The sequence below is a fragment of the Tachyglossus aculeatus genome, chromosome 19, assembly GCF_015852505.1.
Source record: "Tachyglossus aculeatus isolate mTacAcu1 chromosome 19, mTacAcu1.pri, whole genome shotgun sequence".
Lineage (NCBI taxonomy): Eukaryota > Metazoa > Chordata > Mammalia > Monotremata > Tachyglossidae > Tachyglossus > Tachyglossus aculeatus.
The window spans coordinates 12,611,634-12,636,687 of NC_052084.1; the positions used below are offsets into that span (position 1 = coordinate 12,611,634).

The 25,054-nt window shown below is 42.9% G+C and overlaps 1 protein-coding gene, 1 long non-coding RNA gene and 1 other non-coding gene across 5 annotated transcripts in view; all 3 read right to left on the bottom strand.

The window, feature by feature from the left end:
• The window catches only part of LOC119940585, a 57,383-nt gene extending 40,229 nt beyond the window's left edge, over nt 1–17,154 (bottom strand). The window contains exons 1-2 of the long non-coding RNA XR_005455024.1: nt 17,104–17,154; nt 16,453–16,580 (exon numbers count right to left, since the gene is read on the bottom strand). This is a non-coding gene — a long non-coding RNA (uncharacterized LOC119940585). The remainder of the gene's footprint in view (nt 1–16,452; nt 16,581–17,103) is intronic.
• A 1,410-nt stretch (nt 17,155–18,564) lies between these two features.
• LOC119941114 lies at nt 18,565–18,702 on the bottom strand. The gene has a single exon (XR_005455142.1). It is a non-coding gene; the product is annotated as a small nucleolar RNA SNORA7 (small nucleolar RNA).
• A 3,467-nt stretch (nt 18,703–22,169) lies between these two features.
• The window catches only part of RPS6KC1 (ribosomal protein S6 kinase C1), a 105,808-nt gene continuing 102,923 nt past the window's right edge, over nt 22,170–25,054 (bottom strand). For all 3 annotated transcript variants that reach the window (XM_038761074.1, XM_038761076.1, XM_038761075.1), the window contains one exon: nt 22,170–23,000. In XM_038761074.1, coding sequence (XP_038617002.1) covers nt 22,890–23,000 — 111 coding nt within the window. In that variant the 3' untranslated portion in view covers nt 22,170–22,889. The remainder of the gene's footprint in view (nt 23,001–25,054) is intronic.

A 25,054-nucleotide genomic window follows, 5' to 3' on the forward strand; every position in this document is an offset into this window, starting at 1 on the left:
ATAGGATAAATGCTTGGATTAACATGATATCAATTTGGATGGAGAGGAAAGGTTGGATTTTAGCAATGCTATGATGTTAGCCATACAAGCAGTTTTTATACTCGAACCATCAGATTACTCTTATATTTTGCATATGGTCATTGGTTTGTTTGTCATGGAATTGAGGCATTATATTTTTGAACACTGGTGAAGCAAATGTTTCCCTGAAACAGTAGGTTACTGCAAAGTCACTCAATAAACAGCAGTGAGCAACGTCTGAACTGGCTTCCAAAATGTCAGTTGAATGACTTCCTGATTTCAAAGCTCACCAGCATCCGTCCCATTTGCCTCAGCCTCAAATTATAACTTGCTTTTTCATCTGCTCCCTTTCCTGGTCCCTTTTCTTTCCACTGGACTGGACAGGACACTCAGTGCTTTCTTCTCCTGCAACTTAAGCCCTTTGAATACCACCATACAGTTCTGCTTCATGTTCACACACAGCTCCCAGCATATCCCTTCTCCTCTCTCCCTCTCTCTCTCTCTTTCTCTCTGGCCTTGCTATCAGATTGCCAGTGGACTCAGATAGATGATTCTCTTTTGTCTGCTTCTCACTGTAGATAATTTGATTAGACCCTACAAAGTCTTACCACCCAATGAGTGAAGAAATATTTCCTTTTACCTCAACATTTAATCCGCCTTGGCTTGCTGTGAAGGATTTGAGGAATAATAACTTCATGTTCTCCATCTTTACCTTTCATGATGCTATCAACTTCAATCAAATTCTCTCTTATCCTGTGTATTTCCAGATAGATCTTTGATCTTTCTAGTTTAGCCTCAAAAGGAAGCTGGTGCTGCTTATCACTAGAGAGTAAGCCCCTTGTGAGTAGGTAATATGCCTCATGCTTTTTCCCAAGTGTTTAGCAGTATGACTTGCAGACAACAAATAACCCCTAAATAAATACCATTACTCCTAATGACCAGTTTGGTTGCCATCATCTAAATCTTCTCCAGCTTCTTCTGTCCTTCTTATGAAGCAGCAAACAAAACTGCCGGCAGGGAGTGAAAACTGGCAAAGCCATGCTTTTTGTTGTGTTCTGCCCCGCTTCCTGATGATGTCCCAAATTGGGCTGATAAGGGGAACACTGAAATCCTACCTCCCCTAAGAGATTGATGGCCCAAACAGTGCTGCTTTAGCCCCGGTTATTTGCCCTGGACTCCTTGCCCTTAGAGGGCCAACATGTTTGAATGAACAGCAGCATGTGGGTGCCGCCTCCGCACCCCCCTGCCCCACAAGCCTCCTCACCTCCCACTCCTACCTTCATCATCAGAGCCTTGAAACTGGCCACCGGACAAAAATTCAGCATGGAAAGGGTTAAAGAGATGAGTTTTCTGTTTGAAAATCATCTTCATTATTTCCCTTTGAACAGAAACAGAAAATCAAGTTTTTTCCTGTGCTATTCACCATTCTATTACTTTATTTTAAATCATTGTGATTGAAAACATATAATAGAACATGTACTTATGGCATTCAGAGATTTGCTTGGTTGAATTACTGGGCTCAAATAGTAATTATACTTTGTATGTTTTGAAGATATGCGATTGTCCCCACTTTCACAGGAGGAGATATATTCTGGGAGGTCAAGTGAGTAGTCCAAAGACAGAGAACAAAACCTCGGCTTCTTGTCCACAGTTTCAATTATAACAGTATCTCCCTCACAAATGAGAGCATCATTCAGAATGGAATCCTTTGGAATCCTACCTCATTTTCAAAACCTACTTGAATGCCATATATGAAAAATATTAATAATATCAAATACCTCATTACCATGCCTACCTTTGGCAGCCATTCTGTTTTCCAGCAACGGTCTCCTAATGACTATAGACCAAACACTTCCGTTTCTTCCTATAAGGACTTCCTTAAAACCCACTTATTTTGCAAAATTTTCGACTGAGTGTCCTCATACTCAAATCTGTGATCTTAATCAGCATCCCGAGAGTTGTATTGATCCATATTAGCTTGTGGGCCTCTCCGAGCACATCAACCAGCATGTATTTGCTGCATGGCCTTGGGCTGGGAGGTGGGAAGGGGAAGAGTGGGGCAAGCAGCAAAAGAAGTAGCATCAGAGAATAATAATAATTATGGTATCTGTTAAGCACTTACTATGAATCAAGTAGTGTTCTAAGCAATGGGGTAGGTACAAGTAAATTAGGTCAGATGTGGTCCCTGTCCCACGTGGGGCTCATAGTCTAAGTAGAAGGGAAAACAGCTTTTGAATCCCCATTTTATAGTTGTAGGAACTGAAGCTTAGAGAAGTTAAGTGACTTACCCAAGGCATCACAAAGCAACCAACCTGCAGGGCCAGAATTAGAACCCATGTCATCTAAATCCCAGGCCTATGCTCTTTCCACTAGGACATGCAGCACAGAGTAGTAGAAAGAGCACCAATGGAAAGATTCATTCATTCATTCAATCGTATTTATTGAGCGCTTACTGTGTGCAGAGCACTGTAATAAGCGCTTGGGAAGTACAAGTTGGCAACATACAGAGACGGTCCCTACCCAACAACGGGCTCACAGTCTAGAAGGGGGAGACGGACAACAAAACAAAACATATTAACAAAATAAAATAGAATAGTAAATATGTACAAGTAAAATAAATAGAGTAATAAATCTGTACAAACGTATATGTATATACAGGTGCTGTGGGGAAGGGAAGGAGGTAGGGCGGGGTGGATGGAAAGGGGAGAGAAAGGAGGGGGCTCAGTCTGGGAAGGCCTCCTGGAGGAGGTGAGCTCTCAGTAGGGCTTTGAAGGGAGGAAGAGAGCTAGCTTGGCAAATGTGTGGAGGGAGGGCATTCCAGGCCAGGGGGAGGACGTGGGTCTACGGCAGAACAGGCGAGAACGAGGCACAGTGAGGAGGAGCGGAGGGTGCAGGCTGGGCTGTAGAAGGAAAGAAGGTTGGTGAGGTAGGAGGGGGCGAGGTGATGGACAGCCTTGAAGCCAAGAGTGAGGAGTTTTTGCCTGATGCATAGGTTGACTGGTGGCCACTGGAGATTTTTGAGGAGGGGAGTAACATGCCCAGAGCGTTTCTGCACAAAGATGATCCGGGCAGCAGCGTGAAGTATAGACTGAAGTGGGGAGAGACAGGAGGATGGAAGATCAGAGAGGAGGCTGATGCAGTAATCCAGTCGGGATAGGATGGGAGACTGAACCAGCAGGGTAGCGGTTTGGATGGAGAGGAACGGGCGGATCTTGGTGATGTTGCAGAAGGGAATCAGATCAGATCAGAGATTGGGGTTCTAATCCTGGTTCAGCCACTTGCCTGCTGTGTGACCTTATGCAAGTCACTTAACTTCTCTGTGTTCAAACTGTTAAAAGGGGATTTAAAACCCTGGGAGCAGCCCAGTGGTGGCTTCACTAACAGGGTGGGGTTGGGGTGAGGGAAGCCACAGAGTTTTCCACAGCAACTCCCCACCTCCAGTCCCCACTACAGAGCGCTACCTTAATAATAAATAATAATAATAGTATTTGTTAAGTGCGTACTATGTGTCAAGCACTGTTTTAAGCACTGGGGTAGACACAAGGTAATCAGGTTGTCCCATGTGGGGCTCACAGCCTTAATCTCCATTTTACAGATGAGGTAACTGAGGCACAGAGAAGCTAAGTGACTTGCCCAAAGTCACCCAGCTGATAAGTGGCAGAGCTGGGATTAGAAACCCTGACTTCTGACTCCCAAGCCCGTGCTCTTTCCACTAAGCCACGCTGCTCTTCATAACAAGGGAAGGGAAACTGGGCAAGGGTTGAGATTTTAGAAGGACTTTAACAACAAGGAGAGCGGTGGTCTGCGGAGGTGAGGTGGAAGGGAATGCCAGGGAGGAGAGCAGGAGCAAGGGGTCAGGGAGATGAGACTGACATAGAGTGAGGGAGCTGGCTTTAGAGGAGCAAAGCATGTGAGCTGGGGTGTAGTGGGAGAAGAGCGGGGATAAATACGAAAGAAGCAATGCTTTGAAGACAGAACAAAGCAAAACCCCAAATGATGAGGAGCAACAGAAGGCAGAACAGGTTGGCATATTGTGAATAGAGGGAGGGAGACTGAGATGAAGCAGAGGCTTAATGAAGGCCATCTCACCACTGGCATGGAGGGTTGCTTTTAAGTAATATGGGATACAAGCATATCTTTTAGCAGCCGGCACCCTCCCCTTCGCTTTTGCTGGAGTGCCTGACCAGGGACTCCAGCTCTGACAAGTGCCCCCTTCCTACGATCCTTGCCTCAGACAGCTGCTGTGTAAATCTCCATGGCATCAACCTAGAACCACTGTGAGCTGGGGGAGAGGGTGGAGAAGAGACGAGAGGCGAAGGGGAGGGTGAGATTCATGTTAGGAAACCTTAACTTTTTGTATGAAACACATTTGTTAAATAGGCTTACTAATGGTATTATTGCAGCTAAAAACAGAGACTTGAAAATGTTGTAGGCATTATTACCATCATTATCCACCAACTGCAAGAATGCTCCGCTAAAACTAACTCAAAACACCTCAGGAAAGGTAATTGCTCCTAATGGATCTGAAGTGTGTAAAATTGGACGTTATTACCGCGTCACCACATTGTTGGATTGGTGAAGCTGTTGGATATTGCTGTTAGCGGACTTACTCGTCTTGCAATCAGGAGGGAGATTTAAGGAGAAGGGCAAGCTCTTTTTTCATTCTATATTACAAGGAAAATTCAACACCGCCATAATAGTCTAGCCGTGTGCTTGTGCTGGGAGAGGGAAGATGAGGTCAGAGTGGGTGTTCCAAATTCATTGGTTTCAGAACTTTCTAAAGCCCACTGTGGAAATCTGATCACTGGAGGGCTAAGACATGGGACAGAGGAGGAAGGAGAAGAAATCAGTCAGAAAACCTTAGCCTAGGGACCACATCTTCTAGTAATCCAAAACGAAAATAAAACAAACCTTGGCTTAGTTTAAAACTGTCCCTGATTTAAGAAAAAAAAAGATAAAGAAAAAAACGACTTAGCAGCAATGGGAAAACATTGCAGAACACAGAGGGAAAGATCAGAGAATCCAGGGCGAAAATATCCCAGGGACTGGGAAGGAGCTTGAGAGGTCACACAGGCCAATCTCCTGCTTCCAGTCAGCAATAGTTCTTATTCTAAAGACTCTCCAAAGGACTTTGGTTCACACATTCCAGGACCTCCAAATCTACACAGCCTAAATGTTTTTGCTTTTGTTAAACTGACCTTTATTCTGCTTCAGCTTAAGCCCATTCTCCTGCCTCTGTTCTCAAAGAAAAAGAACACCCCACACCCACCATACAATACCACTAAGTGTGCTTGAAGACTCTTACTTACTTTTGTTCCTCTCCTTGGTACTTTCTCTCTCTTCCCTTTGCATGTTACAGCAAGCTGGGTATGAAATCCAAACAAGGATCTGATTCTCAGATTGCAACTAATTCTTGATTATCTAGGGCCACAGAGGCTAGGGAAAAACAGGGACACTGAACCCACATAAAGTCCAAAAATCTCACGTAATTGGTACCTCAATTTCTTCTCCCCCACTAAATGTCATGCCTGATTTGGTCATCAAGAGCAATTACGACTAATTCATTCAATTCATTTTGCCTTTGATACTCCTTGCCCACCCTCTGGTTCAGTGGGCAAAATATGACTCCATGAATAAACCAAAGGATCAACTCCAGACTCCAGGTGGGAAGAGGAGGGAGCTAAAGAAAATGAGCTGGATCTTTATATTGACAAGGGCAGTGATTTCTATAAAAACAAATGCAACATATGTTCAAACCCAGGATTGGCCAATGGCCAATTTTTTGCCATGGCAAGAACATATTAATATAATAACAGATACTATTTTCTCTTCATCTGGGAAACCTAAATGATGATGTCCAAAATGCAAACAAGCAGCAGAACTGTCAGCCCTGGGTATTTCAAAACCTGCTAGTTCTATTTAGTAGCTATTGATATTTAAATGTATTTAGAATGTCATTTTAACAGATTGAAGTCTTTGCTTTCAAGATAGTCAGCAGATCAAACCGAAACAACAAACAGAATCACTGCTATTTTTTCTGCCCCCCCAATTACACTCCATTATAAGGTTACATCATCAAATAACTCTTCTTCAAAAGAATAGGGGAGAGGACGAAAGACACTTTCTTCATCCCTTAATAGTGGAAAGAGCATGGGCCTGAGAGTCATAGGACTTGGGTTCTAATCCTAGCTCTGTCATTTGCCTGCTGTGTGACCTTGGGCAAGTCACCTAACTTCTCTGTGTCTCAGTTACTCATCTGTAAAATAGGGTTTCAAACCTACTCCCTCCTATCTAGACTGTGAGCCTCATGTGGGGAAAGGACTGTGTATTAACTTGTATCTACTCCAATGCTTAGAAGAGTGTTTAGCACATAGTAAGCATTTAATAAGTTCAATCAATCAAACCCAACAACAATATCCCTTGTGTTTCTTCTGGATAGAGTGAATCAAACAATGAGCAACAGGTGTTAGAGAAGTAGCATGGCCTAGTGGATAAGGCATGGGACTGGGAGTTGGAAGGACGTGGGTTCTAAACCTGACTCCATCACTTGTCTGCTGTGTGACCTTGGGCAAGACATTTAGCTTCTCTGTGCCTCAGTTACCTCATCTGTAAAATGGGAATTAAGGCTGTGAGCCCCATGTCAGACAGGGACCATGACCACCCTCATCAGCCTGCATTTACCCCAACACTTAATACTGTACCTGGCACATAGTAACTGCTTAACAAATACCATTTTGAAAAAAAAGGTGAACGTGGAATTTCTTTGTGTGACTAGAAACATTAGCTCGGGGCAGAATTTGGCCACTTCCTTCCAGAAGGCCTAACAAATTTCCAGAATGTAGGGTCACTATATGAAATTTCTGAATGGCATTTTCCAAGGCCGAAGTTCCCAGAATTCAGAATCTTTTCAGTGTTGTCTGAAAGAGAAGCTGCATGGCCTAGTGGATTGAGCACGGGCCTGAGAGTCAGAAGGGAGAACAAGAGATCTGCCACTTCTCTGCTGTGTGACCTTGGACAAGTCACCTAACACCTCTGTGCCTCAGTTACCTCAGCTATAAAATGAGGATTAAAACTGTGAGCTCCATGTGGGACATGGACTGCATCTAAACTGATTAACTTCTATCTACCCCAGTGCTTAGAACGGTGCCTAGTACATAGTAAACGCATAAAACATACCATGAAAAAACACGTAGAGTGGGGAGGAGATGGGGCTTGGCAACTAGCTGCTGCTGCTCATCTCCCTCATAAATCAATCAATATAGTAAGTAGACTCAATCCTGGCCCTCAAGGACCTAAAATATTTTGGGAGAAAGACACTAAAATAGATTACAAGTAGGGGAAAGAATCAAGTATATAAATATGCACTGTGCTTCCCTAAAAAAATGGGAGCCAGCTCGGGGGATCTCAGACACTAGCCAAAAGGTCTAATGGGGCATCTCAGCATGTAGTAGCAAAGGCTGTTGCAGAATTCAGAGTGCTCAACTTAGAATCCAAAATAATAATAATAATAATAATGGCATTTGTTAAGCACTTACTATGTGCCAAGCACTGTTCTAAGCGCTGGGGGAGATACAAGGTTCTCAGGTTTTCCCACATGGGGCCCCCAGTCTGAATCCCCATTTTCCAGATGAGGTAACTGAGGCCCAGAGAAGTTAAGTGACTTGCCCAAAGTCACACAGCTGAAAAGTGGCAGAGCCAGGATTGGAACCCATGACCTCTGACTCCCAAGTCCGGGCCCTTTCCACTGAGCCACGCTGCTTCTCTGTCATACACATGAGATTTATTCGTTTCCAAGTTCACTCCCTCTTCCTCAGTAATTAAGCCATCATTAAGGTAGCCTGCTTTCTCACAGTCTCCCAAGTCTCCAAATTACTGTCCATGCTGCTTCTTCCAACTGTAAGCTTGCTGTGAGCAGGGAGCGTGCTTGCCGGCACTATTGTCTTGTACTGTCCCCAGCATTTAGTGCACAGTAAGTGATCGATAAACACCACTGATTGATTGATTGACATTCCAGTAAAATTTTGAAATTTTGCAAAACTCACTGCTTTTCATAAGACAAAAAGATTTATGTTCTAGAATCATTTAGAACACACTACTTCTAAACTCTACCTTTTAGTTTGAAAATTATCCTATTTCTGCAAACAGGTTTGAAAATATCCAGGATGAAAATGACCAGCATCCCAGTTGATTTTAACAATTTTCTGCCATCTTATCTCCAAAATGCCAAATGGATGTCATGTGATCTTAACCAAGTCAGGTTGGCCCAGCTCAAATTGTCTCATTTAAGCAGAGGACTTGAAAAAAAAGGGGGGAAAAGCTAGGGAGTATTTTCCCCCCCAATATGTTTGTCATTATTATAGGTTATATATACAGAAAGAAAGTTAATTAAGCTTTAAAAAAATCCATCACACATCAATGGCTGCATTTTAATGAGTACAAAAAGTTGAGGTGTTTACTACCAATTAAAGTGGTTTTTAAATAAGCATTAATTAACACAGAAATTCAGAAGAAAGTTATACCTTGTCAAAGAAAGGCCAGTGCAGGCTGTGCCCACTTCTGCTCCCATTCATATTCAGATAGTAATTACCAGCAACCCTATATTTTCCATAATAATGAGGAGATGCTGTCATGTCTATCAAACAAAAAAAAGGAGCTGGATTAGAAATTCTCAACCTGAAGTAAACTTTTCAAAATGTCTATCCTGGGTTTTTCCTCCACTATTCTAAAGCTATTTGGGAGATAAATTTGATCTCAATTGGGCAAAGGCATTTTTTTCTTAGTTCACTGGGATTGGGAACGTTTAGAGCTGCTAAATTCTGTCTACCCGCCACATAGTGAAGTACAGGATTGACAATCAAAAATTTCAAGTGGTATGGATAGTCTATCTTGGATCGTTCAAGCCTCCAGTAATAATTAATAATTGCGGTATTTGCTAAGCACTTACTATGTGCCAAGAACTGTGCTAAGCATTGAGGTACTTGCACTGCCATCAGATCAAACAGAGTTGCTGTATCACATGGGGCTCATGGTCTAATCGGGGAGGTAGAACAGGCATTTAATCCCCATTTTACAGATGAGGAAACTGAGGCACAGAGAAGTTAAGTGAACTGCCCAAGGTCAGACAGCAGGCATGGATGGTGGAGCCCGGAGTAGAACTCGGGTCTCCTGATTTCTAGTCCTGTGTTTTTTCTCCTGGGGCACATTTCTTCCCCAAATACTTTTTTTCCTCATTTATCTGGATAACTGAAGCTGAATTGATGGATGGTCTTTCTGACTTGTAATGATCAAAATAACCATGCAAACACGTGCAAACACAGAGGAGGGAATTCAAGAAAGGCAGGGTAGTCAACACCAACAATTTAAATGGCTCAAAGAGAGAATATCCCCTAATATCCTCTATTGCCAACCTACTCACTGTACTTGATCTCATCTATCTTGCCACCAACCTCTCGCCTACATCCTATCTCTGGCCTGGAAGCCCTTCCTCTTCACATCCAACAGACAATTACTCTTCCTTATTGAAGGCACACTCTTTCAAGAGGCCTTTCCTGACTAAGCCCTCATTTCCTCTCCTCCCACTCCCTTCTGCATTGCCCTAATTTGCTCCCTCAATTCACCCCTCCCTCAGCCTCACAACACTTATGTACATATCCTCAATTTATTTATATTAATGTCTGTCTCCCCCTCTAGACTGTAAGCTTGTTGTGGGCAGGGAATGTGTCTGCCAATTCTGTTATATTGCTATATTGTTGTCTCCCAAGTGCTTATATTATATTCTCCTTCCTCTCCCCCTCCTCCCCCTCCCCATCCCCCCACCTTACCTCCTTATCCCCCCACCTTACCTCCTTACCCTCCCCACAGCACCTGCATATATGTATATGTATATATGTTTGTACATATTTATTACTCTATTTATTTATTTTACTTGTACATATTTATTCTATTTATTTTATTTTTTTAATATGTTTTGTTTTGTTGTCTGTCTCCCCCTTCTAGACTGTGAACCCGCTGTTGGGTAGGGACTGTCTCTATATGTTGCCAACTTGTATTTCCCAAGAGCTTAGTACAGTGCTCTGCACACAGTAAGCGCTCAATAAATATGATTGAATGAATGAATGCTTAGTACAGTGCTCTGCGCACAGTAAATGTTCAATAAATATGATTGATTAATTGACTTATTGAATTCTACATTTAAGGGAAATCACTTTTTAAAATTTACTAACTCTATAACCAGGTTTTATAAAAGCCAGGTGATTCAGACAAAATCTCATCTTTTATCCAAATTAATTAGGTCACTTACACTTCACTTGATTCTGAGCAGTGTACATAAGGAACAGACTCTCTGTGCCTCTATTTCCTCATCTGTAAAATGGGGGTGCAATAGCTGTTCTCCCTGCTAATTAGACAGTGAATCCCATGTGGGGCAGGGACTGTGTCTGACCGGACTATCTTGTATCTATCCCAGAGCTTAGTAGAGTGCTTAGCACATAATAAGCCCTTAACAAATACCACAATTATTATCATTATTTCTGTACTCCGATGAAATATAATGGGGTTCCTGCTGACTTCATGCAATATCCACTCACTCTGGAACTTGCTGTCCCAAATTCCAACCCCTCTAAATTGCTGAAATCCAATCCAACAGTGAGATTCATGTTCAATGGAAGCATCCATCTCAGTGATATATCTGTCATTTTGCCCTACCACCAGCTCAAGAACAGTGGGATAATAATAATAATAATAATGTTCGTTAAGCAGGTATTATGTGCCAAATATTGTATTAAGCATAGGGGAGATATAAAACAATCAGGTTGGACACAGTCTAAATCCGAAATCCAAAATGGGGTTGGAGGTGTCCACTGGAACGTGGGTCTTGGAGGAGGTGGATGGGCTGTCATTTTGGGTCACTTTCATTCATTTCTTCATTCAATCGTATTTATTGAGCACTTACTGTGTGCAGAGCACTGTACTAAGCACTTGGAAAGTACAATTTGGCAACAAATAGAGACAATCCCTTCCCAACAACGGGCTCACAGTCTAGAAGCAGGGAGATTGTACCAGAAAGGGTGGCACTGGCTGCCAGGAATAGCAAGCCAGTCTTCACAAACCTGAGAGAGGAGCGTGCTCAGAGGAGAAACTGAGACGTGCTCACCATTATCAATCAAAAGTATTTATTAAGCAATGTATTAAGCATTTGGGAGAATACAACAGTTAATGGACATAATCCCTGCCCACAAGGATATGAATCCATTCATTACAATAATTGAGACTTTAAAAATTGCTATCATGTCTTCTGTTTTGCAGAACTGATAGTTCTGGAAAGCTCTGGAACTCTGAGTAGAAAGTTTCCATAAATGAGTTCGGTTTTGATTCCAAATTTAAATTAGAAAACTCAAAAGTCGCTCTGCATTGTTTGAAATTGAACAATGTTCAATTGTTTCTGAACACTGTTAAATCTACAAGTGCTTAATACAGTGACTGCACCCAACAGGTACTCAAATACCATTACTAATATACTCTTTTTAGAATATCTGCAGACAGGTAATACAGATACATCACAATGTAGACCCATAAAATGGAAATACACTATAGGCCTACTCACAATCAAAGCATTTTAGACTATCAAGATATTCTAAAGATGTTCCTGAAGGAACTCCCGTTTTGATTTCATGGGTGAGTGCAGATGGCAAGAAGCAAATTCAAAATGGTAGAGGGATCTGCAAAGGCATCAGCATAGCACAATGTGTTTAGTTGTGCAGATAATGAAAGGAATAGATGTTTCACTGTGGTCTACTCAACAGCAGCCACACTCAAACCCACAGACAAAATTTCTCTATGGTGCTGTCACAGGGTATATATGGCTAAGTATATATTACATATGTCTGCCTAGTATTTACACACATTTAGAGTGGCTTATTTAAAAAATGCTCACATTTTCTGCTTTTCTTTCTGAAAAGGGCAAATCTGCACTAGAGACTACAATTTTTTTTAAATGGTTTTTTTTGGCCTATAATAGAGACAGTAGGTGCGAGTCTTTATATACATGAGAAAAGCCTATGGTTCCAAAATCTTCCATTTTACATATTCTCCTGCCTTATCCAAAGGGAAAAAAGTATTTCCTCACTGGTTTTCCATTCTTCCACTTACTGTAATATTCCACTCAAGTTGGAGCTCTCAATGAGAGTTGTTGCATTGTATGTTTAGGCTTCTCCTTCCTGATTACCAAGAACCAGTATGGTGCTCTTGTGAAGGGACTCTTCCCACATTTTGGGAAAATGGTTCAAAGCAAAATCATTTCTAAAGTGTGTGCAGAATTCTTTTAATTCAAAATGGATACGGCTGACTGTTTGAGAGGGCCCCTTTCACATTTCCTTCTGGGTCATTTACTTTATAGATGATTCCTTTGCTTTCATCACCCACTCCCTATTAGGGTTCCAAAGGTCAGTTCAAAATTCCATAACGGAAAGAACTCTTTAATTTTAGATACTATGTTTCCAGAACCCACGCCAGGCACGTGAGAGGATAACACAGTGACTGGACGGCGGCTGCGATTGTGAAACAGCACTGGCATTCCCAAAGCCATCACCTGAGCTCAGAGGAGGCTGAGGCCCAGAAGCAACAGTGGCTGGGCCCTTGAGGGTTATGTGTTTGCCCGAGAAGAAGCCAAACAGAAAACACGGGGAGGAGACCATAAGCCAAGGGGGCAGAGCACCTAGAGGGCCCATCAGGCTACATTGCCCCTAGGTACTCATCCCAAACCCAGATAACAGGACTGCCTGACAGAAACACCAGAGTTGAGCCAGGTCTCTATATGGACAGCCCATCATTTATTGCTCATATAAAAGTGAAGAGGCGGGAGGTAGGGGAAGCTCATTCTACGGAACCAAGTACGTGAAAAGGAAACCCATTTTTCCGAGACACTGTCACGCCAAGCTAGCTCTCTTCCTCCCTTCAAGGCCCTACTGAGAGCTCACCTCCTCCAGGAGGCCTTCCCAGACTGAGCCCCTTCCTTCCTCTCCCCCTCGTCCCCCTCTCCATCCCCCCATCTTACCTCCTTCCCTTCCCCACAGCACCTGTATATATGTATATATGTTTGTACATATTTATTACTCTATTTATTTATTTATTTTACTTGTACATATCTATTCTATTTATTTTATTTTGTTAGTATGTTTGGTTTTGTTCTCTGTCTCCCCCTTTTAGACTGTGAGCCCACTGTTGGGTAGGGACTGTCTCTATGTGATGCCAACTTGTACTTCCCAAGCGCTTAGTACAGTGCTCTGCACACAGTAAGCACTCAATAAATACGACTGATGATGATGATGATGATGCTTTCGGCCTTTTCTACCAACTCAGTTTCTCAGGGCAGAGAAACTTCAATTTCAATTTCAAAAGAGCAGAAATTGAACAATGCAGTCAATAGGGGCATGGTGCATCCCATTTTGCCCATGTCGTCTATTCTGGGTCTGATAGGAAGTTTCTCCAATTGCTGCACGAACCTCTAACTGGCTCTGGATTTACCACTAATGCCTCCTGGATAGTAGTGTTAACTCCTCAGTGCTAATGCACAACTGGCAGAGGTACTGAACACCAGAGTGAGCTGGGGAGCTGGCTGGGCTGAAGGAAACTCACCTCTCTGAAGACAGCAGCAGAGACTTCAAACCTTCCCCTGTTCTTGCCCAAGGCCGCTTGTCTTCTGTGTAGCCTCAGGCAAGTCACTTAACTTCTCTGTGCCTCAGTTCCCTCATCTACAAAATGGGGATTCGATAACTGTTCTCCCTCCTGTTTAGATCGTCAGCCCCATGTGGGACCCGATTATCCAGTTTTTACCTCACTCCTTAGTACAGTGCTTGGCAGATAGTAAGCACTTAGTAAATACAATAATAATAGTAATAATATTAATTATATAATAATTATGTTATAATATGTTACTATTATTGGAAAGACCAAGGTAGCCATTTCCCTAGGTACACAGCCTGGACAAAACACTTCCCTCCGGCAGCCTTTGCTACCCATTTTATTATTTAAAAATGTGAAACAAGACTCTGTGAGCTGAAAATAATCCCAAGTAAAGGAAAGGTAACAGGTGCCCAGGAAGAGAATGATTTACGGGACTTTCAATTTTTAGTGAAATCAAGGCATCTCTCTCCCCTCTTCTGTTAATTCCCCAAAGTCACCACCCACCTCTAGTCCATGGCAAACGGGGCCTCACAGTGGTGCTCACCAATCAAGGTGGGAGACAGACTAGCCAAACTGAAAAACGGTCTTCACTACAAAGGTTGGCTATCATAAGATACTGAAGAGCTGGTTTTTAAAATGCATTTTTCATTATTCAGCCTTCAGCAGAAATGTCACCTTTCTAAAGCAAGCTGTTATCACGCTTTCCCCATGCCAAACGCACGGCCTCTAAGGAGGGGATTTTATCTCAACATTTTTGTGATTTGTGTTTCTCTTTCAAGGAGCTCCATGCCTTAAGGCACCTGAAACACTAACCGCACAAGAAGGTAAGGTTACGCGAAGAGCTGTGGACTAGAACATGAAATGGGATTTTGAAAAACAGGTCCAGAGTCGGCATCAAAGCCACAGTCTGTGTTCACCCTACCCAATAATTCATGTCCTCTCGGTACATTTCATTATCCTTTCCTATTCCTTAGTTGGGACACTATTCTCAAAGAAACTCATTATGTGACAGTGCACCCATCAACTGACTAAACCACATGACAGGGCTAGAAGCAGCCAACACAACTGCTTGTGATGTGTGCCAATGAACCAGATGCTGCCACACACTGCATCTGGGCCCTGGAATCACAACCAGGATCTCTGTCTGGCTATAGATTCTGACCCCAGCGACTGAAGGAGACAAAAGAAGGAAAGAAGGAGAGGGAGGCGGGGAGAGGGTTGGAGGGAGAGATTCACAGGGAGAATCTCTTGACAATTTTCCCATTAAAAATTTAGAATTTACACCACCAAAGCCTCATCATGAAGCTAGTATCTCTGCTGAAACTTGCCAGGAGAAGGAAAACAGGGAGACATTTGTTTAAAAACGGCAAGTGATCCTAACTGTCACCCAGGATCCGGGGAAGGCTGGTATAACAAAAGCCAAGCTACAACGTTGAGTGACTGCTTCCCTCTTTATTCCCCCGACTATAAGCCTGCTGTGCCTTGCGGTTCTCACCAAGGGAGATTTAGATCGGTAACGGTGGGAACCTGGGGCAGCTGATGGCTTCGGCTTTGCAGGTACCAAGATTGGGCCAATTTTTAGAAGTCAGGAGGGGTGTATGGGAGAGCACTCTGGGTTCTAAGAAAGTACCTCAAGGAGCACTTCCATAAAGAGAACTAGGAATCAGAAGGTGTCTTTGGATTCCCAAAGTCCTGGATTGGCCTGTCCGCTGGCTTGGTGGTAGCCCTGAGGATTTGGTAGGGATCTATACATAGGAAGGCAAAGTGGGATTTCAAATAGTAGAATGTGGAAAGGGCTGGCTAGTTAATCATCCTGAAGTCATGGAGTGTGGGATCTGGGATGTGAGAATAAAAGAGATGGCAGCAGGTCTCCCCTCATTATGTTCGTACTTCCCCAGTGCCAGACCATATGAAAATTCAAGCCCGATAGTCTCTTCCCTTGCTGTGGATGGCTCTAATGCCTACCAACACTACTGTACTGTACCCTCCCAAGTGTTTAGAACAGAGCTCTGCACCTAGTAATTGCTAAGTAAATAGCACTGATAGATTGATTACCAGGGAAGCACAGTTGGACCCAATTTAAGCCAGTCCATTTACCCAATTAACTGAGGTCTTGTTTTCTAAGATTTTCTTATGCAGTGTAGGCATATACGTGTGCATAAATATACACATGCATATGTGTACACACACACACACACACACACACATATGTCATATGTCTTCTGGACTCTAAAATGGCACTACCGACCGTCAGCTCCCCAGTGGGCTCAGTGGGTTGCTAATAAGACCAATGCATGACGGACACAGTATGTGCACGTAAAGACAGCCACGGTGCCTGGGCCATTTCTGTTTCTCCCTCTTTGTACCACAATCTTCCAGAAGCTTCTGCTCTAAGACAGTCACCCCATTTTTAATTTCTGCCTGCCACACTGATCTGCCTTCTGCTACTATGTCCCAACAATCCACTGCTATACCACCATCTTTGAATTTATGTTTCATTTTCAATAGTCAATAATGTTTGCTAAACATCTGCTGAGTGTAAAGCACTATACTTGACCCTGGACAACTACATAACTATTCATTCAAGGCTGGTTCCTGACCTTCAAGAGACTCCCAATCTAAAAGTAGTGAGGGGAAGAGGGTAGAAAGATAATTACATGGGAAAGGGTCAACATTTAAAATGAGTCAAACTAAGAAAAACCAGAATTGAATAACTGAACAGTTTGAATAGCAAAAGGTGTAACAGTACATTACCTTGTAGGCCCAGGGCACCTCATCATTTCAGTAAGCAGTGCTGTGTAGAAAGCTGTCCAAGGACGGAGCTGACTTGATCCGTGGAGTCCAGAGCTCTAGGCTGTGTGTTTTCATACTTCTGTCCAGATCTGACAGATTACAGCCATCCTTTTATTCAGAGACCTCCTGAAAGCCCACCCCATCCCGCAAGCCTTTAATTCCCAGCATCCTAAATCATATAAACCCATCAGCCACTTCTACCATGCATATATTTATTTGTACACATTTATATGCATTTTAATCACTTTTCAATTATTTAATTATTCTGTAAATACCCTTGTGTGTAAATTTCTGGTGTGCAGGGACTGTCACTTTCTCGTTCAGTACTTCCAAAAGCTTGAAAAATAGCTATTATTACTACTACTACAACTTGGGGCAGATTTACTCCTTGAGGCTCTGCCCTTAAGATACAGCTGCAACTATGTGACAGTGTCACTTTTGGAGTTATGTCTTTTTCCTTCTGTCCACTCCCACCTCTCCTAGAATGGTAATGGTGTAGTAAGAAGTGACCATCACTAGATTGCTCTATTGTCCCATGTTGCCAGTGGGCCTGATGAGTGACAGAACCTAGGGCAGGTAGCACCCCTTTTTTATTTGCTTGGGATGCCATACCTCTTTTATGTCCATCCATCAAGCCTGTGCAGCTTAGATCTGTCCCAGGGAAAAGATAACTGGATCTAGAGAAGAAATCATTTGTTAATGACAGATTACAGACCCAAAGAGACCAATAAATAAATTTCCGCCTTGCTGTACTACTTAGACCGCTATCACTGATCTCACAAAAGAGGAAGCTTTTCTCTGGTTTCCTATCGACAGTCCTTGAGAAAACAAGTGATGCCCGAATCACAAAAACCCGTGGCACTCTACTTCTCATTTTCACATTCCTTATTACGTTTCGTACTTTATTTAGAAAGAGCTGACATCCCATCCTTCGCCATTCAGAAGCCCTGCACAGGAAGGACTTAATATCAAATCCTTAAGATGAGCTGAGTAGACAGCAAATGATCAAAACCCCAAATTAATTTGACTGGTACAGATTCAAGTTCTGTCCTCAATGGCAGAAGAAAGCATTACTTTGGTATTCTAACCGGGCCTTCATCAAAAGATTGAGCTGTACCAAAGCAGAGATTATGGCAGGTGAGATAAAAACAGATGGGTGGAGAAAAAGCTTAACACAAACCCCTCTGATCAATCAATCATATTTATTGAGCACTTACTGTGTGCAGAGCACTGTACTAAGCGCTTGGGAAGTACAAGTTGGCAACATATAGAGACGGTCCCTACCCAACAGTGGGCTCACAGTCTAGAAGGGGGAGACAGAGAACAAAACAAAACATATTAGCAAAATAAAATAGAATAGATATGTACAAGTAAAATAAATAGAGTAATAAATACGTACAAACATATATACATAGATACAGGTGCTGTGGGGAAGGGAAGGAGGTAGAGCAGGGGGATGGAGGAGGGGGAGAGGAAGGAAGGGGCTCAGTCTGGGAAGGCCTCCTGGAGGAGGTGAGCTCTCAGTAGGGCCTTTAAGGGACGAAGAGAGCTAGCTTGGCGGATGGGCAGAGGGAGGGCGTTCCAGGCCCGGGGGATGACATGGGCCGGGGGTCGATGGCGGGACAGGCGAGAGCGAGGTACGGTGAGGAGAGCGGCGGAGGAGCGGAGGGTGCGGGCTGGGCTGTAGAAGGAGAGAAGGGAGGTGAGGTAGGAGGGGGCGAGGTGATGGACAGCCTTGAAGCCGAGGGTGAGGAGTTTCTGCCTGATCTGATCTGATCTAACTTTAGGAAAGATAAGCATTTCTGGAAGAGAAAATGAGGCAAATGTAGATGGGGTCCTAGCCTTTCACCTCTTTGTTCTTCTTGTCTCATGCTGTCATCTCCTACCCATTGTGACACCATGGACACATCTCTCCCAGGATACCCCATTCCCATCTGCAATAATTTTGGTAGTGTATCCACAGAGTTTCCTTGGTAAAAATACAGAAGTGGCTTACCACTGCCTCCTTCCACGCAGTAAACTTGAGTCTCTGCCCTCAACTCTCTCCAATGCCACTGCTGCCCAGCACAGGGGAGTTGTAGCAGATTGCCTTCCACTCATTAGCCACTGACCAAGCTAGGAATGGAATGGCTCTGCCTCTGCTTGACTCTCCCTCCCATAGTCAAGACTGATAAGGTACCAGAAACTCTCCAGTTGCGACCCTGAGAGGGGCTTTGTTCTTCGGTTCCCTTAAATGAGCTTAAGGCCAATGGGAGGGAGTCTTAAAACATCTAACTCCCATTAGTAATCATTAAAAGTCAAATGTGACTTTGTTATCAGTTAGACGGTTCACTTCAGCAACATAAGCATCCATTTTTGTAGGGCCGAGAGTGGAGTCGATATAACGCTGAATGGCATGTGTCACCCCAACACGTGCCTCATCCCTCTCACCTGAAATTGGCAGGATAATAAGATTCCTAAAACCCTGCCCTTCTCCACAGTATTTGAGATTAGTGTTTCTCTGATGGAGGCCCGATAAAATGCAGTGAGTTACACAATATTAATCTCCCACCAACCAGCAAAAAAGGTGTCTTTTTAAGAAACCATAGATCTCACCTGGGAGAAAAAACAAACAAAACACAATACAAGCCTAAACTTAACAAAATGGACATCACCTAAAGTCTTACTAAAAGATGCCTAGAGATAATTTTACCATTATTAGACATGGGCAGGGATCTGCCTACTAACTTTATTGTATCCTCCCAAATGCTTAGTACAGAGTTCTGCACAAAGTAAGCACTTCATAAATAAATACCACTGATTGTCTGACTGCCTGGTGGTCACATTTTGGGGACATGTCTGTGATATTCTGCTGGGAACAGATGGTGGCACCCACCTGCTTCATATCAACTTTTCATATTCTAGCAAAGTGACTAGATGCAATTGGTCCTCAACAATAATAATAATCCCAGAGGGGAAGGCCTTGGCAAACATAGCACCAGACTAAAGAAGTCAGCAGGGCAAGGTCTCTTCTCTAAAGAAGAGAAAGAGGAGAAATTGTGAGACCATCCAGAAGTATTTAGAGGGTTTCAAACAGAATGAATAAGAAGGACCTTAAGTAAGAAACTGAAACGACCAAACCAGGAAAGTGTGCAAACATGCTATCAAAACTTTCTTCGAAATTGGAAATGAAATGAAGCCTCAACTTGTATCTCAGTTAATGCAAGGTGATCAAATTTTAGTCTATTAACCTTTGTTCTATGCTCCTTGGCTTCTCCACCTAGACTTTAGGAATAGTACAGGCTTCTAATGAGAAACAGCAGGGTCTACTAAAAAGACTGGGAGTCAGAAGATCTGGATTCGAATCCCACTTGGCCACTTACCTGTTATGTGACCTTGGGCAAGTCACTTAACTTCTTTAAACCTCAGTTTCTTCATATTATTATTACGATGTGCTGTTGGATCTTTGGACAAATAATGTTATAACACGTTGCGTTTAACGCAATGATAAAAACTCTTACTGACTGCACTTCTGGATAATACCTTTTCACAAACAGCATAGTAAATTGATGTATTTGAGGGATACAGGTACTTTAATGTAGTGAAAAAAATACAGTATCAAATCAAAGACACATTTAGAGCAAAGATATGCTGCCAAGTACTTTTGTATATGACATCACTTTTTTATAATGACATTTGACCTAGATATTTTTTCAAGCAATACCTCTATAGCATTAGCACATAGAAAAAATACCTGCATGTCACTGAATCAAAGCCATTTTCGGTCCTTCCCATAAGCCATTTATTCTGAAGATGCATTTCACGGAGCCGTGGCCTGAGGGAAAGAGTACAGGCCCGAGATTCAGGAGACCTGCATTCTAATCCCACGTCCTCCACTTGCCTGCTGTGTGACCTTGGACAAGTCACTTTACTTATCTGTGCCTCAATTCCCTCATCTGTAATACGGGGATTTAAAGACTTGGGACAGGAACTGTTCTCGACCTGATTAACTTTTACTCCAGCGCTTCGTACAGTGCTTGGCACATAGTAAGTGCTTAGCTTAACAAATATTGCAATAATTAGTTCTTACCATACAGCTGGATTGTGCTTATGTATATTTGCGAGCCTACACACAAATATATACATTTGTAAAACATATCAAGAAATTATGGCAAAGGGATGCCCTCAACACCAATGACATTTGTCAGTTGATGTTACAATTCTCAGAGCACAAGGGACGTTAGATGACAGGCAAGGGAGCATCGCCTCAGTCACAAATCCTCCTCCCGAGGCTGAGTCAGGGCATGGCTGGAAGGAAACTCCCTAATGGCTAGGTCTGAGTGCACACAGATTTCCTACCCAGCCGGCACAGGACGTTGTTCCTGTGGCTCTCACCTGAGGAAGTTCCTGTTATGAGGCCAGAGGCTGATGAGTTGAAAGGCAATTCCAGAGAGTGATGTCACTCTAGCTAACTTGCCGTAGGATGATCCTGGTGACCTGTCCCCCAACCTGCAGTGTTGTTGCAGCAGCCCCTCTGCTGTAGTTCAGATCACAAGATAGGACAAAAAATAAATAAAAAGTGAGGGGGTGGGGGGACCTGGAATAAAGAAAAATGTTTCCAGATTTCCTTTGTTTCCCTGGAGCATTTCCCTCATGCTCTTGGGTTACAGGAACCGGCCTGGTCCCTGGCAGATCGAAGCTGTGGAGATGTTCTTTAGGAAGGCCATCGCACAGATCGCCAAAATTTTTACCACCTGGGAGCCCACGGAATAGTGAAACCACTTCTAGCAGCTGAATTCTTCACTGAAAAAGCTTGTTTTTTCTTCCCTGGCCAAAGCTCTTACAAGAAAGGCAATTACATTTGTTTTAAAACTGCAAATACAAGAGCTAGAAAATAGCACTGTTGTATTCAAGTTCCAAATAGGAAAACAGATGGGCCAGTTTAGGGGGCAATCTTACCCAGGTGCAGAATGAACATAAAAAGGGCAAATATGCACAGTGGGTTCACACCCACTTTTCTAATTCCCATTGTCAAGTCAAAAATTACCATTCTTCCATTTTTCAAGATTAAAAAAGCACTACAACTCAATTTGGTTTTGATTAGATTTGGTTGTACATAGAAAAAACATGAGGCAGATATTGAAGAGGGTACAACTTCTCATTCTGAGGAGGAATTAGCAGAAAAATATCAAACCTCCTCAAGAAAAACCTTGGGGGATGAACAAGAGAAAAATGTTTGAGGATACACTTCTAGAGGGAAACAGACAAGTATTTTGTTGAAATATGACAGGTAGTATTCAATAAAGATGATTAACATTTTTACCTATACATTTATTTAGCATAAATTCTTTATGTTTATTGAATTAGCAGAAATTTTAACCTTACTGGGTCTTGGGGAAGAAAGTCTTTGTTTCGTAATAACTTCCAATATGCCTTATTAATAAAGTTAGAATATGTATAAAAAAAGAAAGTGAAGGGGGAAGAAACAAACAGAGAAGTGGAAAGAGAGAGAAGAAAAGGAGAAAGAAGGGAAGAGGGGAAGAAGGGAAAAAAGGAAAGAGGGAAGGAGAGAACGAGGAAAGGAATATGGAAGGAAGGAATGAAGAAGGAAGGAAGGAATCAAGGAGACAAGGAAGGAAGGAGAGAAGGGAGGAGGGACAGAGGAAGGAAAGAAGAAAAAGGTAAAAAGAAAGAAGAGGCCAGGAAAGAGAGAAAGTAAGAAAAGAAGGAAGAGAAAGAAGAAAAGAGGAGAGAAAGAAAGGAAAAGAAAGCGAGAATACGGTATAGGCAATTAGGCAGTGTCAGCTACCAAGCACAAGTGATGGCATTATAGACAGTTCTTTCCATATGAACATCCCTGGTATAAAACAATATGCAACCACATTCAAGATACATTCCACAGCATCAAGACAGATTTCCTAATAGATATATGTCTTTTTACCTCACATGTGACATTATGCATTAAGCACTTTTAGTGCCTGATTTACAGAAAGAACATTAATAAATTATTTGATCATGTCCATCCGGCCTAGTTGCCTGACACTGATAAGGCCTGATTTGCATCTGGCACCAACGGCAGCACTGGTATTAGAAGAAATCCTAGCAGTGCATTCCTGTAGCGGCCTGGTTCACAAGGCAACTGGAACGCGCAGGACGCTACCGATAGATTTGATCTGGCCACACCTTGATTAAAGGTTACATCAAGTAGTTTCTTCCTGGATAAATCAAAGAATGCCCTCTCCGATCTGTAATTCAAGTGAAATTGTTCTCTTTTGGCCTCTTTCTCCCCTTGTTTCCTTTAAATGTCTTTGTCCAAGTGATTTGGTAGTCCATAAATTACTGCGAGCCAGCTTTGCGTCTGTGCTGGGAAAGCTTGTCACAGGGAGACCTGAAACTGTTCGGATGACCTCGGGTTGCTTTCATCTCATTAATTCTGCCCAATTCACAGGGGTGAAAAATGGATGAGATTTGATGTCTTCCACACCGGCCACTCCAGCACCAAGGCGTTCTATGGGGTTGAACTGCAAAAGCTAGAAAAGGCAGAATTAGTTAGTAACAGAGGCCCATATACAAAGGAAGCAGGGGTCAAATCTGGCCCAAATAAGAGCCGCAGTTAGAAAGTGCCAAATAACCATGTTCATCACCTAAAAGAGGGCAACGGTCTATGAGCTGACCCAAGGGACAGGAGATCAGTCATATCCTGATTCGTGTCAGTGCCCTGTTCTAATATTTCACATTAAGCCAGATCCTATTGAGTCAGATGGTCAGTTGGCTCCCAAGAGGTATCTTAGGTGGTTTTGTGGTGTATTAACTCTCTCAAATCACTTAGGCACCAGTGAGCACACGAGAGCAATCATTTACTTAATGGCAACCTACTGCCCCTCCAAATATGTACTGTGGAAGGAGAAGGTTCACCCAGAAAAATTGGGTCAATTTAATCTATGTGGCCTCGTGGAAAGAGCACGTGCCTGGGAGTCAGGGGACCAGGGTTCTAATCCTGACCCTGCCACGTGCCTGCTGTGTGACCTTGGATAAGTCACTCCACTTCTCTATGACTCAGTTTCCTCATCTATAAAATGGAGGTTCAATACCTGTTCCTGTTCTCCCCCCTACTTAAACTGTGAGGCCCATGTGGGACAAGGACTTTGTTAGAACTGATAAACTTCTAGCTACCCCAGCACTTAGAACAGTGCTCGACACATAGTAAGTGCCTAGGAAATATAATAATAATAATGCTTTGACATCTTTGGAGAAAAGGCCTGTATCAATCAATGGGATTTATTGAACGCTTACTGTGTGAAGAACTCTGTACTAAAAGCTTTTGAGTGTTCAATTCAATAGAGTTGCTACTCGTGATCCTCGAAGGCAAGGAATTTACAGCATAAAAAAACAATTTGCAATAATAATCAAGTTTGAAGGAGGAGTAGATTATTACTCGAGTGAAATCTGGCTTGTGCGCAATCCAGGGCAGCATCCTGCACTATTAACTGACGTACCCCAGTATCCATAAATCCCTCCTATCTCCCTTTCTTCTCCTTTCCCTTGTTCCAATCTGTTTTCCTGCCTCCTTCCCACAGCCCAAACTTGGCCATCCCTTCTTCTGCTTCCCCCAATACTCCCAACATTTTTCTCCTTTGGGAATCTAGTGAAGCACCCGACACCAACCCCTTTTCCTTTCCTGGTGTTTCCTACCACCAGCCCCCATCTTAACCCCAGCAGTCAGTCAGTCAACTGTATTTACTGAGAGCTTACTGTGTGCAGAGCACTGTACTAAGCACTTGGGAGAGGATAGCGAAGCAGTATGGCTTAGTGGAAAGAGTACGGGCTTGGGAGTCAGAAGTCGTGGGTTCTAATCCCAGCTCTGTCACTTGTCAGCTGTGTGACTTTGGGCAAGTCACTTCACTTCTCTGGCCCTCAGTTACCTCATCTGTAAAATGGGATTGAGACTGTGAGCCCCGCATGGGACCTCGAACAGTGCTTGGCACATAGTAAGCGCTTAACAAATACCATCATTATTGTTATTATTATTAAGTCTGTGGGAAAATTTTGAAAATCATAACTTGGCTCCATCAAAGGGTGCGCCTATAAAGGCCCTGGAGAGTGTAGGTGCAAGCACACAGCACTACAGTTGGTGCCTCTCCATACTCGAGCAACACTTTAGTACACAGACATCAGCAATCAGCTGAGCGTTGTGCCTTGGCAGCAGGAGAAAGTAGAGTGGGAATCGCAGCAGCTCAAGATCGAAGATGGGAATGGCAGCTTTTCCCTGCCCACATCTTGACTAGCTCCCAGCCTTTTCAAGCCTTCCTCCCCAACTCTGCCCACCTTTCAGAGTTGATGTTCAGGTACCTCCAGTCCAATTAGAGCCCTCATCGAAAAATAATTACAGGTTCAACCAATTTGGACAATCATTTTAATGACAGATTCTGATACCTTAGAACTACTGAGCAAGAATTTTTCCTAAAGCATATTTTCCAAGTATCTCTGTGAGGCAAGAGGTGAGATAAATATTGTTTCAACAAATACCAAAACAGGTTTTGCAAAAATGCTGATGATATAAATTTAATGTAAAAGTGCTCAAACA